General features: G+C 42.1%; 1 protein-coding gene across 14 annotated transcripts in view; it reads right to left on the bottom strand.

Annotated features, from left to right (window-relative positions):
* The window catches only part of EXD3 (exonuclease 3'-5' domain containing 3), a 323237-nt gene that overhangs the window by 177427 nt on the left and 120382 nt on the right, over positions 1-25428 (bottom strand). For all 14 annotated transcript variants that reach the window (XM_085308338.1, XM_085308334.1, XM_085308325.1 and 11 more), the window contains 3 exons: positions 23789-23827; positions 5413-5579; positions 117-255 (listed from right to left, as the gene is read on the bottom strand). In XM_085308338.1, coding sequence (XP_085164464.1) covers positions 117-255; positions 5413-5579; positions 23789-23827 — 345 coding nt within the window. The remainder of the gene's footprint in view (positions 1-116; positions 256-5412; positions 5580-23788; positions 23828-25428) is intronic.

Raw genomic sequence — 25428 nt, forward strand, 5'->3', positions numbered from 1 at the left:
CTTGAAGCAGCTTCCCCTGACTTGAGGAGAGAGATGTTTGATGACAGTGACACACAAGCCTGCTGAACAGTTTATGCTCCTCAACCCTGCAAAGTAAATACCAGAATAAAACTCACCTGTAGCACCTTTTCCCAGCACTGTAGCATCTCTTCCCATGTCTGCAGAAAGTGAATATTTGCCCGTGGAATAGGTAACTGGTAATAACCCTTCTTCTTATCCTCTTCATAATTCTCTGCTTTCTCAGCCTCTTCTGCCCTGCACAGAACCAGATCCAACAGCTTTTAGCTACGCCATGAGGAGGATTCCAGGCTTGGAGGAACATCAGGAAGTCTTAAGCTCCTAATTTCACTCATGACTCCCGTTTTTCATTTCCCCATAATTTCTATTTTCTTCATCTTGATTCATACATTCCTTTCATTTTATATACCATCACAAAAATGGCACTGCATCTGAGACTTCACCATGCACATGCACTGTACTCACTGTAACCATCCAACCAGAAAACACACTATAAGCAGACTCTCAGACTCTGTCCTCAGTGCTTATCTCTCTCCCAGAACTGATGCAAATTAATAGACGACAAAGTTGTGCAGCTGTTTCCAGAATCAAAGGTTTTACATTTTCAGTTTACTACTGAAGCCCCAGAAGTTAATATGGAAGTCTGCTAGCTCCCACAGGGCAATAGATAACATACAAATCATCTCAGATCAACAGGGTGTCCATATGAGAGCTTCAAGTTTCCCTACGACAGAAACGGTCTCAAAGAGAGAATCTCACATTGCTCCACACTTAGATCACTACCACTCAGGAATGGGCGAGTCTGTCTCAGGACTTTACAGCGCAAAAGCTTGGGAAGGGTTCAGGGACCTCCCTGTTGCTATCCAGTTTCTTCTAGTCCATTCTTATCCCTGTACGATGTCTGCAAAAACTATACAAGCATGGGAATGAAATGAGGAAAGTTCAGAAATAAAGTTTCAAAATCTATATTTAGGGGAAGACTGCAGACTGAGTGCCTGGCCTGTGCTACTCCATTTGGGGCATCAAATGAAACCATACAGTGAAGCTCAGGATCTGTGTATTAATAACACCAGGATTGTTGGGAAGATGCCTGCAAAAATGAGCTAAATGATTTCCTACAACAGGATCTTACACAGCACATTTTCTTTTCAAAATGCAGCAGAGCCTCTTGAAATGGCCTTGTAACTGGAAGGTCAGCACATTGCTATGGTGTCTCAGCCAGATGATGCAATCAGAGCAAAGAGACTAATAAAAAATATCCAGCTATTTTGGACATATCATGAACTTCTGGATAGTCTCTTTCCCATAGAGACTTGAAATGGTTTATTATTTGAGAAAATATTTACTAACCTTATGTTTAGGGGACTGTGTGCCTGATTTTGTAGCAGAGCAGCTTTCACTGTACAAACACTCTTTTCCAGAGGTTTGTATGCATGGGGAAGTCAATATTTGTGTAAAATATTTAATGAAGGTGTGAAGTCTCAGGTCTCCCAGAATATTTTCATCTGTAGAGTTCAGGAGCAGCTCATAGTGTGACTGATGGCGGAGATGATGTCATTCATATGCTGATAGCACCTTGTTTCTCTACAGTGTGAACACCCTTGAATTGATAAAACTGCAGGTTCCTGGCAAACAGCAGTGCAGCAAAAACATTGTTTCATTAGGTTTCATGGCTCTATGGATTTTAAAGCAGCTACTGTAACAGGTAGTATGACCAGATGAGTAAACTGAGGCACAAAAGGCTTCACTCATCTATCACAACTCCTTGTGAGTGGCAGTGCACATCTTATTTGGCTTGACTCCACCCTGTCCTGTACATGAGGTAGGCTTCCTAGAGTACAGAGATGAAGCGATATTCCTGTTTTTTTGTTTTTTTTTTTCTACCTCACTTGATGCCTTGAGTTTGTGGCAAGGTCACTCTCCTGTTAATCACCACTTTGTGTTTTGTGGGATTATATCTCAGGCAAAAACTTTCTGACTCCCAATAAGTAGCTGGGGCAGCTTCAGGAAGGAGGAAGAGGGCGGCTCCACCAATGCAAGAAGGCAGAAGCATGTCCCAGACAAATTAAGAGTTTCCTGTGCTCCAAGAAAGCTATGTACTGTCTGAGAGAAGTGGGCCTTTTCAGACAGTGCTTCAAGGGTGAATATACCTACATCATATTTTCTGAAAGTACATGTGTCTTGAACATGAACTGCTGCTGGTGATCTTTACTAGGATCAGATCCATGAAGCTCAAATTGTTCAAAATTGTCAGCATTGAAAAAATTGTATTAACACACTTGAAGATCTCATCTGTCTTCTAAGTAATTCTAATCCAATCTATACCCCCGGAACATCACTTCCAGTTTCTTCAGACTTGTTCCTAGAGATGGAAATTTGCTATAATATTGAAGACAACAAATCTAATGATAAACTTGGGGGCTTAATTAACATTGTTCAGATGTTAGGTTTGCACTTTTTAGAAGGGTCTCCTATCCAGCAGTTAAGGGGCAACATTAACCAGGTAGCCAGTGACAGATCCTGTCTGATAACTGGAGTTCACAATTCTGACATATGACATCAGTAGGAGAGTGCTGCACTAAGAACATAAGAGGAAGCATTCAAATCCTGTGGATGCAACTGAATGTTCTACAGCAACTGGAGAAAGGCCGAGACCATGCAGAGGTAGCAGAAGAGGAAGAACATGCAGACCTATGCAATGGCAATGCTAAGCAACTCCTTGCCTCTACTTCTTGCCCTAAGAGCACAGAACAGAAAGGTTCCAGCTTGCTACCCACTAAGTGGCAATCATCAAAGTTCTCCTGCATTTATGCAATCTCAAATAGGTATATATGATATCACCACGAGCTCTTCTTGGACACACAATCCATTTCAAGACAGATCCAGATTTCCACCTACACTGAAAGGCTGAACTCCATATATGAAGTTACTCCTCAATATTACTAGTAGTATGGTCCACACCTGAAGGATGCTAAAGATATGGGTTATTAGCTCACACAAAGTTGTAAATAATTAACCCTGGGAGTGATCAGGATTTTTCTGCAAACTTTCCTCTAATTTCACCTGGTTTCTGAACTGGAAAGGCCAATCTTTAAGTTAAAAAAGAAAGAAAAAAGAAACATTTCACCTGTGAGGACAAAAGAGACATCAGGCAAATGCTGCCAATTCCAGACAAGCACAACACTCTGAAATAACATGACTGATGTGTAAACGAAACAACCTAAGAGTCCTAATGGGCCCAAAAAGCAATGAATCTGTTTCTTCTTTCCTATACTTTTAAGCATGCCTTGACTCTACCTGGAGATATAAGATGGAATGACACGGCTTTGAGCTATGCTGCACTGCAACCACACAGCCCAGAGTTCTGTATTTGTGTTGAGCATTCAGGTATAAGTCCTCTTCTGTGCACTGACTTGAATTAGATTAACTCATCCCCGTGAACGAGTAGAGGAAAAAGCTGTTTTCTTTGATTGCAACGGCCAGCAAAATGATTGTGTAATTTCTCTGAACCCAAAGATGGCAGTAACTTTCACCCTTGCACAAATCTGGCTCATGAGCACACAAGGACACAGCAACTGCCAGGCTGGGTGTTTTTTGAACTATCAGAGCATGTTGTTGTAAGCAGGTACTGGGCACTACTCCATGACTTCTATCAGGTGCTATGCCATTGAATAGCATACCTACACCATTCTTTAAACAGTTACTTTCATATGTCTACAGGGAATGCACAGAGTATGCCCCTCACATAGTATCATCTGCAATCTCCGCATTTCCACAAGATTTGCCTGCATATTTGCAGGCCCTCCTGCAGAAAGGAAAATAAATAGATAAAAGAAAGAAAAAAAAAAGGTACTGAACAAAGCAATCTCTCAATAATTTGTTACAAAAAGCTTGCAGACAGAGATACTATCCAAATATAGCTCTTGCTCATACATATGGCATAGTGGAGCAATTGCCTGGGATATTGCTCCATGAACTCCTTTACTTAAAGGAGATGATTTTTGGCTGTTTTCTCCATAAATACAGCACAGAATACCCAGAACCAGAAAAACTATGAACAAATCATAGAATCAGTAAGGTTGGAAGGGACCTCTGGAGATCATCCAGTCCAATCTTCCTGCTCAGCAGGGTCACCTAGAGCATGTTAGACAGGGTTGCGTCCAGGCGGGCCTTGAAGATCTCCAGAGAAGGAGACTGCACAACCTCTGTGGGAAACCTGTCCCAGAGCTCTGTCACGCTCACAGTGAAGAAATTCCCTCTCACATTCAGGCGGAACTTCCTGTGCTTCAATTTCTGCCCATTGCCTCTTGTCCTGAAATCACTGTAACACCTCCCAGTCTAGCTTTCTGTGGGGATCAGACAGCTCCTAATAGTTTAGGTGGCCATACAGGGCTTCCTAAATTTCAAGAGTCTCTTGACAACTTTCTACAGCTTTGGCTGCAAACAGCAGCGAACCTGGTCCCACTTCTTCCCTCAGCACATCCTCTCCCTCTGCAAAAAGATACTTGACTGTGGCTGTTTGCCCAGTTCCCGCACCTGAAATGAGGTTCTTATAATTCAGAAGGAGTTGTAAGAATCTTCCGAAGATAAGAATTTTTAAATTATTTATCATTCTTTCTGCCTTTGTACTTGGATGAGGTCCCACAACATCAGGGAAAAACTCTGGCCGCTGCAGGCTAATCTGCTGTATACAACCCAAGGGGTCTTAAAGTAGGAGAGGAACCATGGCACTGCATTATTGGGATTGCATGAGTTACCAGCCCTGAGGAAGAAAAGGGGACAAAGGCTAATTAAGGGGCTAAAGGCTTCTTAAGCGCCTGAAAGCAAAGATTTAACCCAAATTCAATTAATGTGAACCTTCCAGGATCTGATCATGAAAGTCAAAAATCCCCATTACTTCTGAGAGCTTTGAATGAGGAAAAATTATAGACTAGGCTAAAAACAGTTGAAGAGCTGTAAAAGGAGGAAGAAAATAAATATGATTAGAAAGTTTTGAGGAAATTTAAAATTTTCTTGGCAACAGGCCTCTCAAAAGGCATTATACTAGTACAGTGCACAGTGCTCAGTATACGGAAAATTTATAGATGGATATGTTGAATTTCATTTGTGCTAGTGATCTAGCAGAGGAGGTCGGAAGACCCATCCTCAGCATGAAACAATCTCATACAGCTTCTAAATACTCAGAGTGAGTTTAAAATGCATCTTTCACAGGCATTTCCAGGCTTATGAAAAGCAAATACAGCATGTACAAAGCATTGACATGATGTGAAAATGCAGTAAGTTTTTGCAAAATTATCTTCCCAAAAAAGCATTACAACAGATTATTTTAAGCCAATACATAGTCTTTAGAGGATAAGTAATCAACATTAAACAGGTATGAAATAAGCTATATACCTCTCTTGGATCTTAAGTTTTTGCAGTTCATCAGCCACTCCGTAAGGCAACATCTCCTTGGGCAAATTGCAGCGTTGAGCCCATCTCGCAGCTGTGCTCATATCACTGTAACTGATCAGCAACTGTATCAGGTGCCCCTGCAGCCATCGATTCTCTCCAACTGTGCTCTGCAAGGAATCGAATGTGGATGAAGACCGTCAGTGCAAGTTTCATAGTGAGCATTATCTACGCCTCTCTCAGGAGACAGCATTATGTGGGTCACCCTCCAAGAGGCTTGGACAAGTGAAGGAAGGAGCAAGACTCTCCCCACTACACAACTGCTGTTGTTTTTTTAACTCCAGCAAGTGCTGCACTTTTTTTCTGCCCAGAGGTGAAGAGCACACATCACATGAAAGAGCTAGCCAGGCTCTCCGCACTGTCAACAACAAGGCGGCTCTGAACTGCACTGTTCGCCTCATCCAAAGGTTAGAGGTACAGCCCAGAGAAACGACGGTAAAACAACGTCATTTAGCCTGACCGATGGCTACCATATAACTCAGTTCATCTCAGGTACTGATCAAATCAAGCAGGATCAGAACACATCCCTACCAGCAAGTAGAGGTGTTTGGGCTTGTTAGGCAATTAATTACGGACGGGTCTTGGGTTTGGATTGCTTTAGTCCTGTTTTGTACCTACATATGGCCCTGAAATCATACTGTGACTTGAGGGAGAGGCAATAGGAGAGCTCAGTCTCTCCAGACAAGACAGCAGCATGGGCTCTCCTCCAGCCTTGGGTGTACCTGCACGGGTGACTGCGTTCACGCTTTTCACCAGCTACACGCAGGCTGCAAGTGGGACATGTCAGYAAGCCTTTCTAGAGCTACAGGCTTTCATGGTTGCTGAAAAGAAAATGCTCATTCATCTGCTTACAGCTCACCTGTTCCTCCCTCAGTTAAAACCGGTAAACTGGCAAAATGCACCTGTACGCTGCATGGATGGGCCTCCTTTGCAATCAGCAGGGATCTAGCCTAGACTGCTGCCGGGGTCCAGGGTTTGACTGGTCTCATTCTGTGTCTCAAGTTGATTGTATGAACTTTATTCCTACTGATTATAAAAGGAACCTAGAATGGTCACTTGGGCTGTGAACAGTAACCCAGGGTGCAAGTAATTCCTCTCTTTGGGGCTACTCAAAGCCTCTGTGGACCTGACAACTGGATTACCGCTCTGGTGATACGAATGCACACAATGACCGCATGCGTCAGTGCAGGAATCTGAGTTATATGCAYCCAGCAGCCAGGTGGTTTAAGATGTTCCATCATTCGCAGAGATGCCCAGGCCTTGGCACACTTCAGAGCCTGAGGCACAAGCACAACCTCACTGCTGTCTGCGGTTTCAGCTCAAACACCCAGTTGTGACCCAGAGCGGCTGAGGCACAACACACTGCCCATGCCGGCACAAGGGGCCATGCGATTCTTGACGGTGACAGTTAAATCCACCAAAACTCTTTTGTCTTAATCCATTTGATGGACATCCACATGCTCTCTCTGGTGCTGTGGCACTGCAGCTGTGAGAGGAAATATAAATACAATGACACTGTTTTGTTGGGGTGGGAATAATCCTTCTTATTCCCCCAGCCAACCTACTGGTGCTTGCAACCATCCTGGAGCCACTACAGTGGTATCAGCAACTCATTCCTGTTGCCAGTTCTGTTGATTGATTTATTTGCAGATCTGCCTCAAAAATTAACATTGTCAAGAGAAATTTATTGCCAAAACAAATTGAAACTCTATATGGTAGGTCAGGATTTGTAACTACGCTAACAAGCTGCTGCTAGCACTACCAACCAGCACTTTTTAGTGTAGTAAAAGGCCACAGGAATGAAATGCCCAGATTAAGTCTATCCCTCTTTCCACACATACCACAGCCATCTCTCCTTGGCCGCCCAGGCAAACAGCACTTGCAGGATCAGAAGGTGTTCCCAGGGACSATAGGCACCTTGCTTTTTCTCCGCGGCATGTACAAACAAAGCCTGGCTGTGTGGTATGCTGGGGGCCATCGGGCTTCATTCCTCACATTCTTTTAGTAACTAAAAAGGTGAGAAGTTGTCTTCAAAGCAGACGCCCTGTACAGAGACCAGGAAGCAAACTTGTCGATGGCCCCAAGGTAAAAGGAAAGAGAAAACAACCAACCCCCAAACCTCACAGGGGTGCTGGAAGGGGTAGACTATGACTTGGAAGAAAAGCCACAGAGAAATCCTGCATCTCAGGTAGTGCACACGGGAGAAGCCAGCCTGCCCACAAAGCTGCTGCCCTGGCACCAAGGCTGCCCCGCTGAGACTCTGCCAAACACCGAGACGCATTTCTTCTCATAGACGCATGGAGGACTATTTTTACCACTGTTCCTAAGAGGCTGGTGTTACAACAAGCCAGCGAGACAGGGCTGGGGGCGAGCTGGCCTGGGGGACAAGATCTAACCAGAGATCTCAATTACAAGAGACAAGCAGGAGAGGGAAGTGAGGAAAGAAAGCAGGAAAGCCTAAGTTCTCGCATTAAGGCTTGCCACCTTGAAAGCCCCTACACAGGGAGGAAGTGTGCTCTCTCCACCTAAGGCTGTTTGGCTGTTACCTGCAGTCAAGATTTGTGCCTGGAGACCTGGGCCCTGCTGAAGTTCTAGTAGGCCCTGGATTGCCCGACTCTGCAGACCACTGCTCTAGAACGAAGCTTGATAGGTGGCACAGTTGGGCACCCTCAGAATTAAATTCAAGTCTCTCCCTTCTCACGAACACAGAGTCCGTTTTTGTCCTAGACCAATCCATGTACAGCCTTTCAGCTATTTCCGTTTGGGCTAAGCTACATTTCCTTCCCAAATCTCTCCTCCCGGTCGTATCAGTCCAGATACTCTGTACATCTCGCACTCCTCCACCTTACGCAACTAGCTCAGCCAAGTATCTAAGACGTGAAGCAGGCTTGAATAACTTTTTCTGTCTATTTTGTAAGGTGAGCTTTCAGAGTCCTTCCCAGAAATAACATATTTTCTATTGTCTTTCTGCCTTTTTCCTACAACACAAAGTTTTGGGGGCTAGATCTCTCATCAACTTATCCAGAGTCAATGCTGAACAAATCTTATTATGTCAGCTTTATTTCTGGAAATAATGAATTGCAGGATTTTTTTAATGATAACAGATTTATTCTTTCAACCACAAAAACAACTCTGGAAAGAAGGTCAATCTCCAGAGATATTACAGCTTGCATTCTGAAATGGAAAATAGCTTTGTTTTGTTTTTACTGAAAAAAATAACATTGCTATAAAGGGGAAAGGCTTCCACCACAGCAGCTTTGCAAGAGCCAATAATGTGGAAACTTTGCCCCCAGAAGATGTGGGCACAGATGCAGAGACAAACATTTCACTTGGGATGACATTTCTTGTGTTTTGTTTTCAGTACGTGGACATTTTGAAGAGGAAACCGGCAGTCGTTTCGATCAACATTAGCGACACCTCCAAGCAAGGAAAGATTACATATATCATGAGGCTTGTTTACATCCCTCTCAGAATTGTAGACATATCATACGTTCTTTAATCCCTACAGGCACACACAGAAATTCCTGACAGTAATAGCCCATGATTAAAGCTTTCCAATACGACTGCCACAGATCACCTACCCGTAAATCCTGTTCTTACCCAGCTCAATGCTTTCTGGAGCTCATAAGCAGCGTAGTGCAAGCTTAGCAATGTCCTGATCTTAAGCCATAGTGTCAGTAATTCTTCTATTATTATCAATAACTTTAAATTCAAGTATCCAATATCTTTTCTGAAAGTCACTCTTGTCAATCCTAGATTACACCTATCTGTGTCTGGCATTTGTCTTGCATGTCTGTCTGACACAACTCCCCACTTTCCTTCCATATCTTTTACTGGAGAGTAAAGTTATTCACAGAAGTGACACTGGTTATTTGCAGAGTCAGATTTTAACTTAACTTTTGAACGTCTTGGCCAATTTCCCCTGTTCTCAAGTGCTTCCAGAAACAACACAAAAATCCTTTTAGTGTAAAGAAAATGTCAAGTAGAAAATTATAGAGCCAGTAACTTTAAAAAGGGAAGAAGAAACCTAGACTTCGAATGGACAAAACAGCTGTAAGCAGTGGAGGCTTGCAACAGTAGCTCTAGAATCATTGTAGTGTTACAGGTGGTGTCTAGACTGCCTTGTTTTACAGACTCCATGGAACATCCTGCCATGTTATTTTCATTGTTGCTTTATTTTACTTGTGACTGAAATTTCTGTTTTAAAGGTAGTATCACTTGTACTATGTAGAGAGATACTGCATTAGTTCATCATGTAAGGAAAATCTTTTATGTATGGGATTGGAGTAGGGACCTGAAGTGCAAACTGAGACCCGTGTCACAGCCTATTCTAGGAAAGAAGGGGCTCCTAATTTGCAGGTGTCTTAATCAGACGACACCCTGATAAAAGATATCGATTCTTCTCATGCTTACTTCTGACCATGGTTTCTTGTAAAATGAGCAGGCCAGTCATACGTGGCCAACATATAAAAGACAAAGATGAGAAAGACTTTCTTGCTACTTGAACTGTTCTCTCTCTCACACACAGGCTCTGGCTACTCAGATGCTCTAATTTATGAACTGAGGAACAAAATAGTCTCCATTCACATCACAGAAGGCTGGCTTTCAGAGAGCGATCGGTGCATCTTTGATAGAGCCACACTTCAGTGTTTTGGGAAGCCACTACCATGTCAGTGATGGGTAAGTGGGCTTTCTTCTCTCTTTCAACAAAGCTTTGGCAACGGGGCTCCCTGGGGCATGTTTGCACTACCTAACTTCAGCTTTGGGAGTCAGGAGACTCACCTTCTCAGTCTCCCTGTATAATCAACTGGGAGAGAATGGTCTTCCAAAAAGGCAGTTCAGAGGAGCCTAACTTACAGTATCACTTAAACTGATCAAAGGAAAGGTAACTCTTAAAGGCAACTTGCAGCTGTAGTGGTGTTCCTCACAGTCAGCTTATTGTTACTGGCCAACCTGAATGAAGCTGCTAGGCTGTGACAACCAGCTATGACAACACTGTGAGACAAGATGCGTCTGGCTTCCTTCTTCTCTCTGCAGCTCTCACTATCTTGCCAATGCAAGTTCTCATTCAGAAGTCTAGACAACACTATCAAATGGCAGAAACATATAGCTCGTCTGTTAAAATTCATCAAGCTAACTGCGTACTCAGTTGCGTTTTAGCTGGCATGTCGAGGGAAGTGATTACTCTCCCCTATTCAGCACTTGTGAGACTACACTAGGATGCTGTGTCTAGTTTTAGCCCCCGAGTTTAAGAGAAATACTGATAAATAGGAGAGAATGCAGCAAAGAGACTCTAAGGTGGTTAGTGGGTTGGAGTACATGATGTGGAAGAGGCTGAGGGAGGAAGGCTTGTCTAGAAATGTTAAGTCATAGAGCATTGAAACAGGAGCCCAGAGGGGCTGTGTAATTTCCATCCTCAAGAGATTTTCCAAGCTCATCCAGGCAAGGCCCTGCAACACCTGGTCTAACTTTGAAGTTGGCCCTGAACAAGATGGACCAGAGACTCCACATGTTCCTTCAAAATTAAATTAGCTTATGATTCTGTGACTGGTACTGACGCACCTTCCACAGTACTGACGTTCTTATTCTCATACACAGGAGGCTTCTTGCAGTGACTACTGCTTTCAAGTTTCAAGCTGCTTCCAAGCTAAGAACATTTAAGATGATCATGATCAGACTCAACATAATTATACAGAGATACAAAATATATTTGCTGCATTAGGAATTTTTTTTCCAAATTTGTATCAGGCAACCCCTGAAGGAAATCATTCATCTCACCAGATGAAATCATCACATCTCCAAAATCTACTCACGCTGGCATACATGAGACAAGGTATATATTTGAAGTAAAAATGAACTTGGCTTTCAAAGTTAGATCTGAAAAGACAGTATTTTCAACAAATATTAAGCAAGAGGTTGAGGAATATATTTTTTTTAATACAATGCTGGACAATCAAATGTTTGGTCCTACCAGATTGAACCCAACTCAAAGACATGTAACAGATAACATGTTTGTTGGTAGCAGTGCATCTCAATGAACAGGGTACATGATACTTCCTACTTCAGAGATGAAAAGGCTCTATATACAAAATATTACCTCCTCAGTAAACCCAGCTTAAACATTACTAGATTTCACTTCAGTAGTCATCCAGAACATAGGTATCAGTGCTTCTTGGCTGAACAAAACAGAAGCCCAAACAGCAATCCAGATTTAACAGAGGTGTAATGTTCTACGACAGCTCTGTTAAAGTGCACAAGTGAACTGCTGGTCACCTACCTGTACAAATGTGAAGCTCAGCACTGAGACTGAATGATATTACTYAGAATTCAGCTGCAGCCACTTTAATGCTGCCAGGAAAAATCTTGTTCTACTGTCTGATTAGCCACCACTGCTGTGCTTGCGGAACAGAATTAGCAAAGGAATCCAGTCACTCCACACTCACTGCTGATTTCAGACAGATCTTCCATGAAAAAAGGTATCCTGAGGCCATGTGGATGCAAGTCAGTCACTTCCACTTGTCTTTGAGGCCACAGATTGGTTTATGGTCCTCTTTTGCTTAGATGAAGTCTGATACTTTTGGAGACTTTCACACTGGGAATGTCAGACTTTTTTTTTTTTTTAATCATAATTACCTCCTTTTCTTCAACCATATCCCACAACTGCTGAGGACTCTAGGTATGCTGATACACAAAACTAGGGCATTTTCACTGCAAGTACCTTTTCTTCTCAAAACTACTTGTTCAGGGAATGTCATACATCTTTGTCTTTCAAGAGCTATAACAGCAACGCTAATCCATTAAAATAGGTTTCATTCATAAAGAAAAATCATGACAGGCATCTATAAAACAATACAATTTCTTAATGGACTAAGGTAACTTCATCATTCTTTTTTTAAGATAGCACTTCTTTTCCCTTCAKCCTGGTGATCTAGTTCAGTGTGAATTTTGTCCTGAGGTCTGTGTTCTTCCTTGAAAACCTTCTGTCCCAACCGCCATAGAGGCTTCTTCTCCAGTCTTCGCAAACTCTAGTCCCAGGATTGCTGAATATTATTCATCTCAGAGCTCAGCAAAGGACCAAGGACTTGCTGTGAATAAATAAGCCACACAGAATTTTGATACGTTTCCAGATTTTTCACACCTCTTGGTCCCATAATGGCAGGCTGGAGATATTTTCTGGGAGTATTCCAGCACTTGGCAAGACTGAAGAAGAATGAGGTTGGGGAAATTGGCCAAACTTTTTCAGAGCATGAAGTAAAATATAACTTATCACAGTAGATGCTTTGTCCAAGTCCAATAACACAGTGCATTGAACTCAAACTGGCAAACCTTATCTTCCCAGTGTATTCTACAGTAGCGTTTATCTATCTGCCTTTTGCCATTATGAGGCTCAAACACAACAACAAAGTATCACTGTGGCAAACAGGGAATCATGTTCTCCCATAAAAAAAAAAAAAAAAAAAAAAAAAAAAAAAGAGGGTTCCCATCATATACTTCACATTAAGTGACCTGCACAGATACTGAACTTCACTGAACTCAGTCCTCAAATGATCTGACAGCATTTCTATGGTCTCTCAAGCCTAAGGTTTATACAATTGCTAAGCACTTTCATAAACTTTCTACAAATATCACTGTTACATAATTCCATTAGTTTGTGTCTTGAAGCATGAAAGCCTGCACGAGGAAAACGCAATCCTTTCTATTAGGCTGTGAAGCTGCCTGAAAGATTTCTATCAAAACATGAGATTACTCCAAAATCCGACCTAGCACGTATGTATGCCATCCTCTCTTACCACAAGATCTGTCCCCAGGAATTCCACTCAAGCTACAAAAGCACAGCAAGGCACTGTAGTGACAGTCACATACACCATSAAAGAGCAACAGCATTGAGGGGCACAAGAGCAGAGAATGAAACCACTGCTCCAGCTACTCTGCAGGACTCTTGATTGCTGCAGATGTGTAAAGACTTGCTAGATGCAGCTATGAAACCATCGTCACTGTGTCTCCACTGCTGTTACACAAACTAGCTGGACCACTCTTAATCATTTCCTCAGGACACATATGAACTCCCGCCACCATGAYGCCTTCCTATTTGTTTTGGTTAGTCCTAATATTAGCCTTAATGAACTAAACCAGCATACCAATTAACCCAATCAGTCAAATATTCCCATACTCAGTCATGTACAAAATGGAAATTCATAACCTCTATTTTCCTCTCCAAAACGATGGGAAATTCCATTACAATCCGTCCCTAAAAGAGGTGGTAAGATTTACTGCTCAAGTCCAATTTGCACCAGTGCCATACAGCAGACGCAGACATTTCAGGAAAAGGGACCTGAGGTCGAGGGAAGAGCCTCAGAAACCTCCTTCTCGTTCTCTCCCCTATTCCAGCCTTCCTACTCCAGTCAAATTCCTGCTTTGTTGCTTGACTTTATAACTTGGAATCTTCTGTTACTTGGTCCTGGCTCAGATTGTTGCAACAGTGACTGCATTTCAACAGCTTTCTAGAGGGGTCTTCAAATACCAGGACCCACTGTCACTCCGCCCAGACTTACTYCTCATTATGTGGCAACTCCCCTAAGATCTGCATTTTTCTTGGGCAAATAGCTACTCAAAAGCTTGGTTAAAGAGCTTCATGTTCTCAGCTGTATCACTACCTTAATTAAAAGGCCTGTAAGCTCTTCAAGTGGAATTAGCTTGAAATCTCTCTCATTTATTGCAAAAGAACAGAGAAGAGAAGCTAATTTCTTTGCATTATTTTTAACCCAGCCCTGAGCTTTACTCACATCAGACTTCCTGAGTCTCTTCCTCTGCTGCTTCATTCTGAAGCAGGTTTCTGAGGGTTTATGACCTGACTTTGAAAGCTCATCCCCAGGTCACTTGGGAATTCTTCAGTGACGCTGATCATGGACCATTTCATTAATTTACTTGAGCCTCACTGCACCTTCTAGTGCAGTACACCTAGTATCTTCACTGGCTTCACTACATTGATGGAGCTGTTCCAGTCTAGCTAATAATTAGCTTTAGGATCCTAAACTTGGCTTTAGGATCTTTTCTCTCTAAGAATACGTAAATGTGGGATTCCCGGTAAGGGACAGTTTCTGTTTAGCATAGTCTTCAAATTGCATAAGCAAAATCTGGATGATGGAAATATCTGCTCAGGAACACTAGCTCTTCCTACCATTAGTCCATGAAAAATAGATGCCCATAGGAAAACCATGTTTGTTTGTTTGTTTCTCTATTTTACCACTCAGAAACCTCATTTGGCTCATAGCCAAAGCAGTAATAAGTATCTTTGCAAGATCTTTACCAAAAGAAAAGCTTGGCAGTAGATTTTTCTCTCCTTTAATCTCTTCTGGTACATTTGAACTCCTGGTGTTTTTTGTTCTGGAAGARAAATGCTTGAGAGGGTTGACTGAATGAACTTTGAAATTCACACCCTGGCAAATTGGGCTGATTTCCTAAATCCATAATTACAACATTCCTCAGAGATATGCATTCTTTCAGAACGAACAAGGGAAGATTAGTTTCCTGCTTCTGCCCATTTACATGACTTTGCTGTCAAGAGGAACTTTTTTTTCTTTTTAAACAATCCTCTGTTTATGTGGTTCCCTTCTTGGCAGGGAACTGGTGAACTAATCTCGCCTAAAAGTATAATACAACCAAACGATCAACTGCAACTAGCCCAAACATCTTTGTGAAAAGGCAGTTGATTTGCACAGGCCTTTAGAACCCAATATCTATCCGTAGGATCGGTACTCAGGCAGGTACCAATCAATCACAGAGTTTTAAAATAAGCTGGGATGATTACTGAATGAGCAAATAGTTTTACTGTTGGCTGGATAAGAATATAAGAGTGGATCTGTGCATGCACATGAATATGTACAAAACTTAAAACTTTACTAACGCTGGGCAAATGTAGCCCCCTATATGTGAACATCCCCAAGCATGCAGAAACTACCAACGGACAAGACTATCATATTAAGCCTCATGCCAAAGAGCTACAAGTCATCTCCTGATTGCAAACAGCATACCAGCAGACGTGTAGAAGCATCTTTCTCCCCCGCTTCTACAAAATGCACTGAGCACCCTCTCTGTCTGTGCTGACAGACACAGGAAGCAGGCAAGCTTAATGGTCCATCATCATCTTTGACTTTCCCCATTTCTGCTGGAAAGTCTAACGTTAGTTCACTTGATAGGAGTCCCCTTGTCTTAGTGCAAAAGTAACACAAGAATTTGAGTTCTAAAGGAATGTGAGGACCTACAGTTCTTTGTGGTACACAGTCCTGTGAGSCAGCCTGTAGCCAGTAGCAGGCATGCTGGGAACCAATATATTGGACTCGATGTAGCTTTGAAGGACCTTGGATTCCAGCATGTCCTACATCTTCCTATGAGATTTTTGGATGATTACACTTGTTCACTGGAGCAAGTTTCTCCCATTTAGCTGAACATACCACCAGGTCCTATCAGTTGGGTCTAACAGCTGACTCATGGTCTTCCTCTTTCATCTAATACTGACCTCTTAATCTACAGCCATAAGCCAATTACCCTCTTTTTTATACCATACCAAATCTCCTTCTGATGAAGTTGTGCTTTCAGATGAATGCATACTAGTGACAGAATGTTATTATACTGCTTAGCAGCAAGCTAGCCCTGCCTGGCTGGAGAGGTTTTAAAGTCAGAAAGCATCTCTAACAGTTTGAAACAACACAAAGGATTTATTTTTTCAGTATGTTCTCTCCAGTTTCCKTTCTCTACTCTCTAGTAAACCATATTTACAAGGCTATCTGGCCACAGCTCTTAAAATTGAGGTCTGGAGTTTTCAGAGATTCTTAACAAATTATTTGCTAATACCTCACTAAAGCAAATGGATATCCAACTCCCATAAGCTTCTGCTGAGTCTGCAGAGCTTGACCCTGTAGATCTGTAATTAAGTAAGCTGATTTTCTGAAGTTATTGAGCAAATACATCTTCTATCAYCTCCTGGGAAAACTATAGCCAATTTCCTCTCATACTGCTGACAATGAAATCAGGGGTCTGTATTTTAGCAGATGTGAAAAAATTGGCAGCTTTTCTTATCATATTTATTTGTTCCTACTGTAATATATTCTACCAAAATTCATTAGTAYGTTTGTGCTTAACCATAATTTTGATCAAGAAATGGCTGGATTTGTTATAAATAAAACTCCCATCATTATTAGGCATGGCAACTCTCCAGGCCTTATGGAGAACAATCCTCTCTAAGCCATGCAAGAGGTACTCTGAGGTATTTACATTTAACTGTATATATCATCTTTTGTTAGATTTTTTTTTTAAATGTGAAGGCATGGAACACAGTATGTTTGGCTTTTCCTACATATTTCTGTCACAACAGCTGCGATTTTGTTAAATGAGACGGTCCAATTTCTTTTAGACCAACGGTGCTAACTACATTAGCACAGAGGCAAATTTTACTGCTGTCTATCCAGAAAGCAGAACGTAACCAAAGAATTACGTTATGCCTCTCTCGAGACATTCACAGATGTGCCTGTTTTCTGCATCAGTCCTATCAGCACGTCCTTTTACTTTGCAACGTCTCTGACGTTATTTCAACTATCGATAAATATATGACACCATTTACAAACTGAACTGACAAATGGAGCGAAATCCGTACTTTGCCTGCTATTTTCATTGCCCAATTTCTCCAAGCTTATTCCCTCAGGTACAATATACTTCTATATCATATTGTGGCTATATGCACTCTCCAGAGACCTCTGACAGAATAGTAAATGCAAAGTAAAAGGCATAAGGCAAAAGCAGAGGATCTCCATAACTGAGACTCCGGAACTGCTCCCACCTACCACTGACTTTCTGGCCAGTCCCTGAACAGGGGACCAAATGCAGGAAGCGAAATGAAAGGAGCAATGAGAGCAGCTAGTTGAAGTTTGCAGAATAAAGACTGCCAGTTCTCAGCTGATACAAAGCAATTCCCTCCCTCCTAGCTTCACAATAGAGACACCAGATTTTAAACCTGTCTTTGCTCTAGCTCTAAGCATCATCCATTCCTCAAGAGGGAAATGGAAAAGAATCTTCTCCTTTTTTAAATGGCACCTACAAGAAGCTGCTTAAAGTTGCGGAAAGATAAACACAATTCTTTTGCAGATAGTTTAACAAGTGGACTGTAGGCAGAATAATCTGAAGTGACCAAAAACAACCACATACTTCTATATTCACACCCCTACTCAGAGCCACCAAGACTCAAAAGGGACAGCTCCTTAGTTCCCGTGAGTTGATGCAGTTTCTCTGGAAGAACCACGAAAATTTATTTCAGTTGATGATCCTCCCTGAGACTTTTAAGGCCAGAAGAAACAATAACAATCACCCACCGAGCCTACCTTCCTGCTTAAAGGGAGGCTGTAAACACTAGTAAGGGACTCCACACAACAGCTGGTTGAACTAGTTTTGGTTTCTACCTTCCAGAGAAAGTCTTGATTTGGTGTCTGAGTGATGAAATCAATTACATTGCTGAATAAATAGTTCTCTCCGACTGAAAGCTAATCTGACAGGCAGACTTAAACTGAAAGATATGTCATTTATTAATCACCTCCTGAATATCATTCCCATTTGCAATGCACAGATTGCCTAACTCCCTATAGATAGTAAGTTCCTTGTACTACAGAGATGCTGCTGTATTCAAAAAACAAAACAAAACAAAACAAAAACAAAAACTTCAGCCAGTTTAAACAGTTTGTCTAAACTCAGGAGCCCTAATGAGGCACACTAGATATACACCTCTGCAAAGTGATCTTTCCAGCCTCTTGTTCTTATTGAAGATCCTCAGCACAAGATTTTGAGCCAGGTGTTCTGGTCACAAAAACTTAGGAAAAGAAAACTGTCTTCTGCCCATTAAATTCCCCCTAAAAAAATTAACCTCCTTGAGCAGAACAGCTATTATGTTTGATGCTATAAGTAGTTAAAATTTAATTGAGGCTGAAATGGTTCCTGTAGAGACAGAGGGCATTAGGATTTTGGCATCAGTCATTAAAGATGTTTGCCATTTAGAAGTTAATTGATTGAATAAAAAAAATTCCATCAACTCCTTGCTGTAGTGTACCCTTTTTAATGGCTTTGAATTACAAAAGTTGTTCAAATGTATTACACAAAGGAGGGTACTTTTTTTTATGCCCACTGCTTGRGTATATCTCTGAATATTATCTGAAGACTTACCTGGAAACAGCACTACATACTACCAAGCTCTTGTTCTGTCTTGAATATCTGTAAAGTACCATGAATAACCACCTAGAATTTTTCTGTGGAACTAGAGTTTTAAATTTGCTATGAATTACTAACATCTCATTCCAGCTGCTCAGCGAACAAGACTTATGAGCTCAGTGTTTGACTTTCATGGTCAGAAATTTTAAAATAAATAAGTTATCTCATTGTCACAGCTGGAGAAGAGGACGTTAGCTGCAATGTCTCCCAGTGCTGCACATGGTGAACAGCTGGCTCCAGAGTATATCTACTTTTTTTCTCATGAAAGACCAGCATAGGCTGAGTAAGTGCAAAATAGAGGCCTAAACAGATTGGTTTTTAGGTCCTGTGTCACCGTACGCTTCTCTCAAGTTACACATGCCAAACTGAAGCAAAGACTGCTGCTGGCAAAATAGATGGATGAATGAGCAGCCACAGTTCATGASGAGTGCCTAAAGAGCAAGCAACACTGTTTCAAACCTCTGCTCTTTTCTGAGCATTGATTCTGGAAGRGTTTAAGATTTTACTTTTCAAACACTAAGGGACAATTTTCCCTCCAAATACTACTCTAGAAATCAGCAGAGAAAGCTTTTTCACAGAATAGTTGAGGTTGGAAGGGACCTCTGGAAATCGTCTAGTCCAAACCCCCTGCTCAAGCAGGGTCATCCAGAACATGTTGCCCAGGATTGTGTCCAGACAGCTTTTGAGCATCTCCAGGGATGGAGACTCCACGACCTCTTTTTTGATTGGCAATAAAAGACCCCCTTGACTCCCAGTCAGAAAATGTGGTAGGATAATATCTGTCACTTCACTGTCTTAGTGGCCTTGCAAAATAAGCAATTATGTGCCGACAATCCTAAATAAGCTATTTAGTTTTAACCCCGCTCAACATTCCAGTTATCGCCCCAAACGAAGAGTTGCACTGCTCTGCCCCATTACCCTGTTCTACTCCAGAGCAGAAGGAATTTCTCAGCAAGAACTCCATACAAACATATTCATGGTTCCTGGTCCAAAGTGCTCCGAAAAATCACTTTAAACTGTATCAACTGGTTAGCTATGCTACAGCCAAGCTACTTCTTGCTGAAATACTTCAGATGTTAGAATCACTTTGCTGGCAAGCTTGTGCCTTTTGGGCTATAACTGCAGAGAAAAAAAAATCATAATATTCTGTTGTTCCCTCTAYCCCAACACACACCTTAGAACTACCTCAGCCTTTCTTTGCCAAGCTGAGACTGTTGCCTGTGGGCAGGATAAGGGCGTCRGAGCATCCTGGGCAGCTCGACCCTCATGTAGACAAGTAAAGCTTCAACGTGAACTGCACCAGATTCGAAGAAGCATGGATGACTCCACAAAAAACAGGCACTTTGGCAATAACAAACTGAGCTGAGACTAAACACATTTTCAAGACCATCCTCAAAATAGCAGTGAGGACACTGCCTAGATAGCAAGTGGTGCAGCAAAGTACCCAGCCCAAGTTCTCTTGCTAAACCAGGAGCATTTCAGATAGCCAACACACAGCTATCTACTGCTATTTGAGATGTCCTCAGCCTCCAGCTGCCATTCCAGAAGKGAACACACTCTGGTAGGTCCCATGTCATATTGCCAGACTCATACAAGTATCTCACACAACTTCTAAAACAGCATTAGATGTGACGCTTAYGATCAGAGTTGCTTCCCTATTATGCTCCTCATATTTATTACTGYTCCATGCGTGCTTGCTTTTTAAATGCTTGGCAGATAACTAAAAAATACCATCCACGATTTTTAGTCTCAAAGTTATTTTTTCCCCACAGAACTTCCAGGGAAACATCAGTATGCAAGCAGCCCCTATTGCTGCTGATCAAGTGTTCCCTGTGGCCACTAGAAGGAAGACCACTCCCGAATACGTGTCACACAGGACTGGATACAGCAGCCACATGTATATGATACTATCATCTTTGTGCAGCTGATTAAAGCTATTAAATATGCAAAAATGGAAGTAGAAAGGTACACAGCAAAGCAGCTCATCTCCTGCCTTTTTTTCTTTTTTTAAYTTCATATCTAACATCAATATCCTAGACCTTCCCCCCTGCTTGTGAAGACAGGCACTCTCTCCTGCACGTTTCTGTGCAGCTCCCATAATCAGTCAGGGGAGCTAATGAATAGCAATGCAATTGGCACTGTGAAAGAAAAGTATTTTTCCCCTCCCACTACCCTCAAGGTATCTGTGCTTGGAGAAGACGGTACGAACTGTAATGCTCCTTCTGGGCTAAGCAGGCCTGCCAATACGTAACTGCGATGAGGGCAGTTTCCCCAGGGTATGAAGACATTTTGATCTCTTTGCTTTCCCTCCAGCCTCCTCTGCCTGCCTCCAGCCGCCACCTCTGCCAGTTCAGCCACAGCCCAGACAGCACATCAGAGCTGGCAGCAAGCATGGGGCAACACCAGTTTGCCACAGGGCTGCAAACAGGTTCTGTTGCCCATACAATTAACTACAGACTTTCTGCCTTTTGTAGGAACAGCCAAGATCACACCTTCGATTCATCCCATAGGGCAGCAAGAAGAAAATTCTGGACTGGCACTGCTTTGGGCAAACAAAAAGAAATGTCTATCCAGTCCAGAAACATCCATCACCTGCCTTACTGAAGGTGACAGTGGCCATCACTAAACAGGGAGCGATTTCACTTTGACTACAGTTCTTGGTATCTGCATAATTTAATCCAGGCCCTTAACTGTGGCAGCAGCACAGAACTGGACAAAAAGGGGCTTTAAACTCACAGAAACTTTCAACCTCTTTTGACTTAAAATTTCTGATGCAGACTTTGCCACTGTGGAGTCTTTTGGGAGTTCTGGTTCTTATTCCCCCAGGTGACCTGGAGTTCATGCTGCATCCCATCCTCTCCTTCCTAGTCAGCAYGATGCATCTTTCATATTGCATCGCCAGGCACAGGGTGGGAGATAGAAACTGTCTCTGAACATGATGTAAATATAAGAATGGGCCATATGGCACTTAAACCTCAACTCTCTCCAGCTCCACAAGGCGTAGCCCGATTTTATTTTATTTATTTTTTTGTCAAAATGTGTCAGGTTCTAGGTGAAAATTTGAGTGGAAAGCAGAAACTTCCTCTTAAGTAAAGCCCAGCTGAGGGGGTGGAGGGAAAGGCTTGAGCAACATTGGATTTTGTACTGAAAAACAAAACACTCTGTGTTTTTGTTTAGTGCAGTCAGGCTGCTCGCAAGCAGCAGCTTATCTGTACATGCGATTATTTCAGCTTCCTCCAGATGCACAGGTACAGACTCTGATTGCTTTAATGTGATGCCAAAGACAGTAATCTCTGATAGCATGAAGAGTCAGGACTGATAACAGACAAGTTTAAGCACCTCCTTTGCAATAATTACTTGGCTGTCAAAAATAGGCAAACGGGCGGCACTCAGAACATACAACGTTTGCAGCAGCTTGAGAGCGCGCAGAGGGCCTCCTGCCACAGTCCCCCAGCCAGTCGAGCTCTGTGTAGTTGAGGGAGCTGTCTTACCCAGGCACCAGACATAAGCACTTCTCTGAGAGCAGCCATTCCCAAGCCTGCCATCACCACAAGCGACTGACACATTCAGTAACTGTTTAGGTCAGCTGAGGGGTTATTCCCACTACCTACCACGGCACTAATATGCATCCCTTCATTGCATACATTAAAGTACATCCAAAAGTTCTGAAAAAAGATGTCTACCATGAATTCATGGCTAAATCCCCTCTGAGGTCTTGATTCAGCAACACACTTGCACTAGTGGTGGCCTTTAAGTCTGCAAATACCCCACTAAAATCAAAGGGAACTCGCAAATACGCTCAAAAGTACATTCACTGGGTAAGATCACTGAGCTGAAGAGTCAAGATCTCTTCTTCTCCTCTCAAAATCTAGCCTCTACCATGTGTATGATAAATGACATACAGAAGTTGAGTGTTCATCACTGAAGATACTTAAGTAAGTTTAATAGTTACCATGAAGGGATGCTAGGCATCTTATCAACTACCTCTGGTCTTAAAAAAGCCCTGGCCTGCACATTCTCATATCTTATGCACTGTCCTTTTTCCTACTGATCCAGAAGAGAACAAAGCTACATCTCATGTCTAAAACGTAGCCATTTTTCTGATGTGTACAGCTAGGGCAGGAGATCTCAAGTGCATGAGATCACCTGCCCTAGGACTGTCCTGTTACCATTCAAAGGCCCACACTGATAATTCAAGTAGGATTACATAAAGTCTAGCTGACGCAGGAATTTTAATGGCTGCAAAATTCAAACGGAGAGGAGTTGGAGAAAAGGAGCAAACACTCCCTATGAAGTTGCAATTCCATAGGTATGTCATGGGTACATAAATCATGAGTAAGGGTTTGTCACCATGGAATTTCCTAATATTTCATTGTCATATACATATTTATTCTAGTACCAGGCCAGAACATGGCTGTCTGAACTCTTCTGTTTATACTTTGGAAAGAAAATAATTATAAGAATTAATATTTCTAACCTTTTTCCTGTGTTACTAAAACTACTTGTGTATTACAGTACAAGACATAGCAGTCTTCATATGTAACAGTTATGTAACAAGTCTCTTGAAAATTGTCAGAGTAGAGTGTGTAGAGGGAACCTAATATTTGTCCAGATTTAGTCACACACCTTGGAAGCTGCCTTAGATTATTCCCTTCTTCCCCACCTTGTAATTAAGCAACCTCACTAATTGTAATGTTTGCTTATAAGTAAGTTCATGGAAGTAAAAGAATGTATTTCACAGAATCACAGGACCAGTAAGGTTGGAAGGGACCTCTGGAGATCATCTAGTCCAAACTCCCAAAGATTTCCTGATGCTGGTTCCACTGGGGCTTGAACYCATTTGATAATCTTACCGAAATGCTACAGCTAAGCCAGAGTTTTTTTAAAAACATAGGAATTCAAACGTATTCGCTCTTACGTGCTCTCCCCTTCATGTACAATTTTGCTGTCTGTTTACAAAGTTATGACAAAGTGAAAAACTGTAACATCAGAGTCAGATATTTTGACGATGTTAAAGTAAGCTCTAAGCAAATAAACCCTGAGAAAATAGGAGAGGATAGTCTGTACTCACCTGAACATGATCTGTCCAATTCTCCTGAGTCATGCTTTTCTGAAAAGACAAAGTTACTTCTGAGACATCTTAGAAAAGGGAGAATACAACAAGCTGAAATTTAACACACATCTTACACCTTGGCATTAACTCTGACTGAGGAATGTGTTCTGGAATGCACTGAAAACTTTGGCTTCTCATATGTCACCAAGCACAGCATTGCAGAAAAACACAGTTTACATGAATTCAATCATACAAATGTTGGACTACAGAACATAAGACAAAAAGTCAATCCGCAATCAAAGCATATAGGCAACTCAGATCTCTACCCAGCAGTACCCCAACACACATTACTGTCAGGGACTTGGTCATGGACTCCTTCACCAAAAAAAAAAAAAAAAAAAAACACTCCTTCCCCAAAACAAACAAACAAACAAAAGACTCTACCAAGTCCATCTGAAGTCCATCACTTCTGATTGCCTAAAAACTCACATTGTGCTCCTGCGGTTACAGTGACATCACTGTGCCAAGCTGAAACTGGCCCTACTCCGGTGGGCACGTGGATCATTAATGCTGCCTTTATCTCAAGACTTACAGCATGTCTTTAAGGTGTTCGTCTCAATAGCAAGCCCATGGAGACAGCCATCTTCATGGACTCCATTAAAGGAAGTGATCTCAGGGATTATCTGCAAGGCCGAGCCTTCAAATGTACTAAGACAAACTTTTCTCAATAGCCAAGTCATGAAACATCCTCTGGAATCATGAGGTCTGGGAAAGGAAACTGGTAAGTTAATATTCTAATTCAAATGTAGTTCAGAGCCAACCTTGGGGAGAAACTTGGGATGGGACCTTCCCTATGCTCTGCCAAGAACATAGGCTGCATAAGATTGATCAGCCATCAAGCCCTGAGTCTAACTCCCACTTCTGGCAGAGGTAACAATGACTAATAGTACCACTTCAGTGGAAAGGTACATGAACAAAAAGGCAGTAACAACCCCCAAGGAAACATCTTTGCGATATACAAACATGTAATTTAAATACTACTGTGATAAAGGACCTCATACACAGCTGAAAATGGTAAACAGAGAACACCACGGAACTCTCAGAAGAAGTGGTGTTGTCCAGAAACAGCTGCCAAATGTACCTTAACAGAAGTAATTGCCCAGTTCAGATACTTTAGGTCAAGTAAATATTCCAAAACAAAGAAAACAGAAGGCCAGGAAGAGCGGAACATCCAACTGAGAACCCATTTCACTCTGCTAAATCAATACACTTTTTTCTTCTCTCACTGTCGCGGACTAAGTTCTCTAGAATAATGTCATATAATATCGAAGCCTTGAGACAGCAAAATGCTTGATACTCCTTAAGTCTCATGTCAGCTGATCTGGCAGGGAGGAAGGACAAATCAGGGCCTTCACTGATTGATCATGAGGTCTTGGAAAGAGAACTGTCTGTGCCAGGATGGCGTCAGAGTCACCACCATTCAACAGTATCTTACTGTTCAAAGTATTCTGGGGAAAGGAGAGTCAGAGAAGACAYGGGTATCTACCTTCTCATATCGGGAAAGCATCAGACTAATCCCCTGTTGAACAAAAGAGAAAGAACTTCTGGAAGACTGAAAACTGGTTCTCTGAAGACTGGATTGGTAGTACTCTACGTAG

This window comes from Rhea americana, unplaced genomic scaffold (assembly GCF_003343005.1).
Source record: "Rhea americana isolate MKP2758 unplaced genomic scaffold, rheAme1 scaffold_273, whole genome shotgun sequence".
Taxonomy (NCBI): Eukaryota; Metazoa; Chordata; class Aves; order Rheiformes; family Rheidae; genus Rhea; species Rhea americana.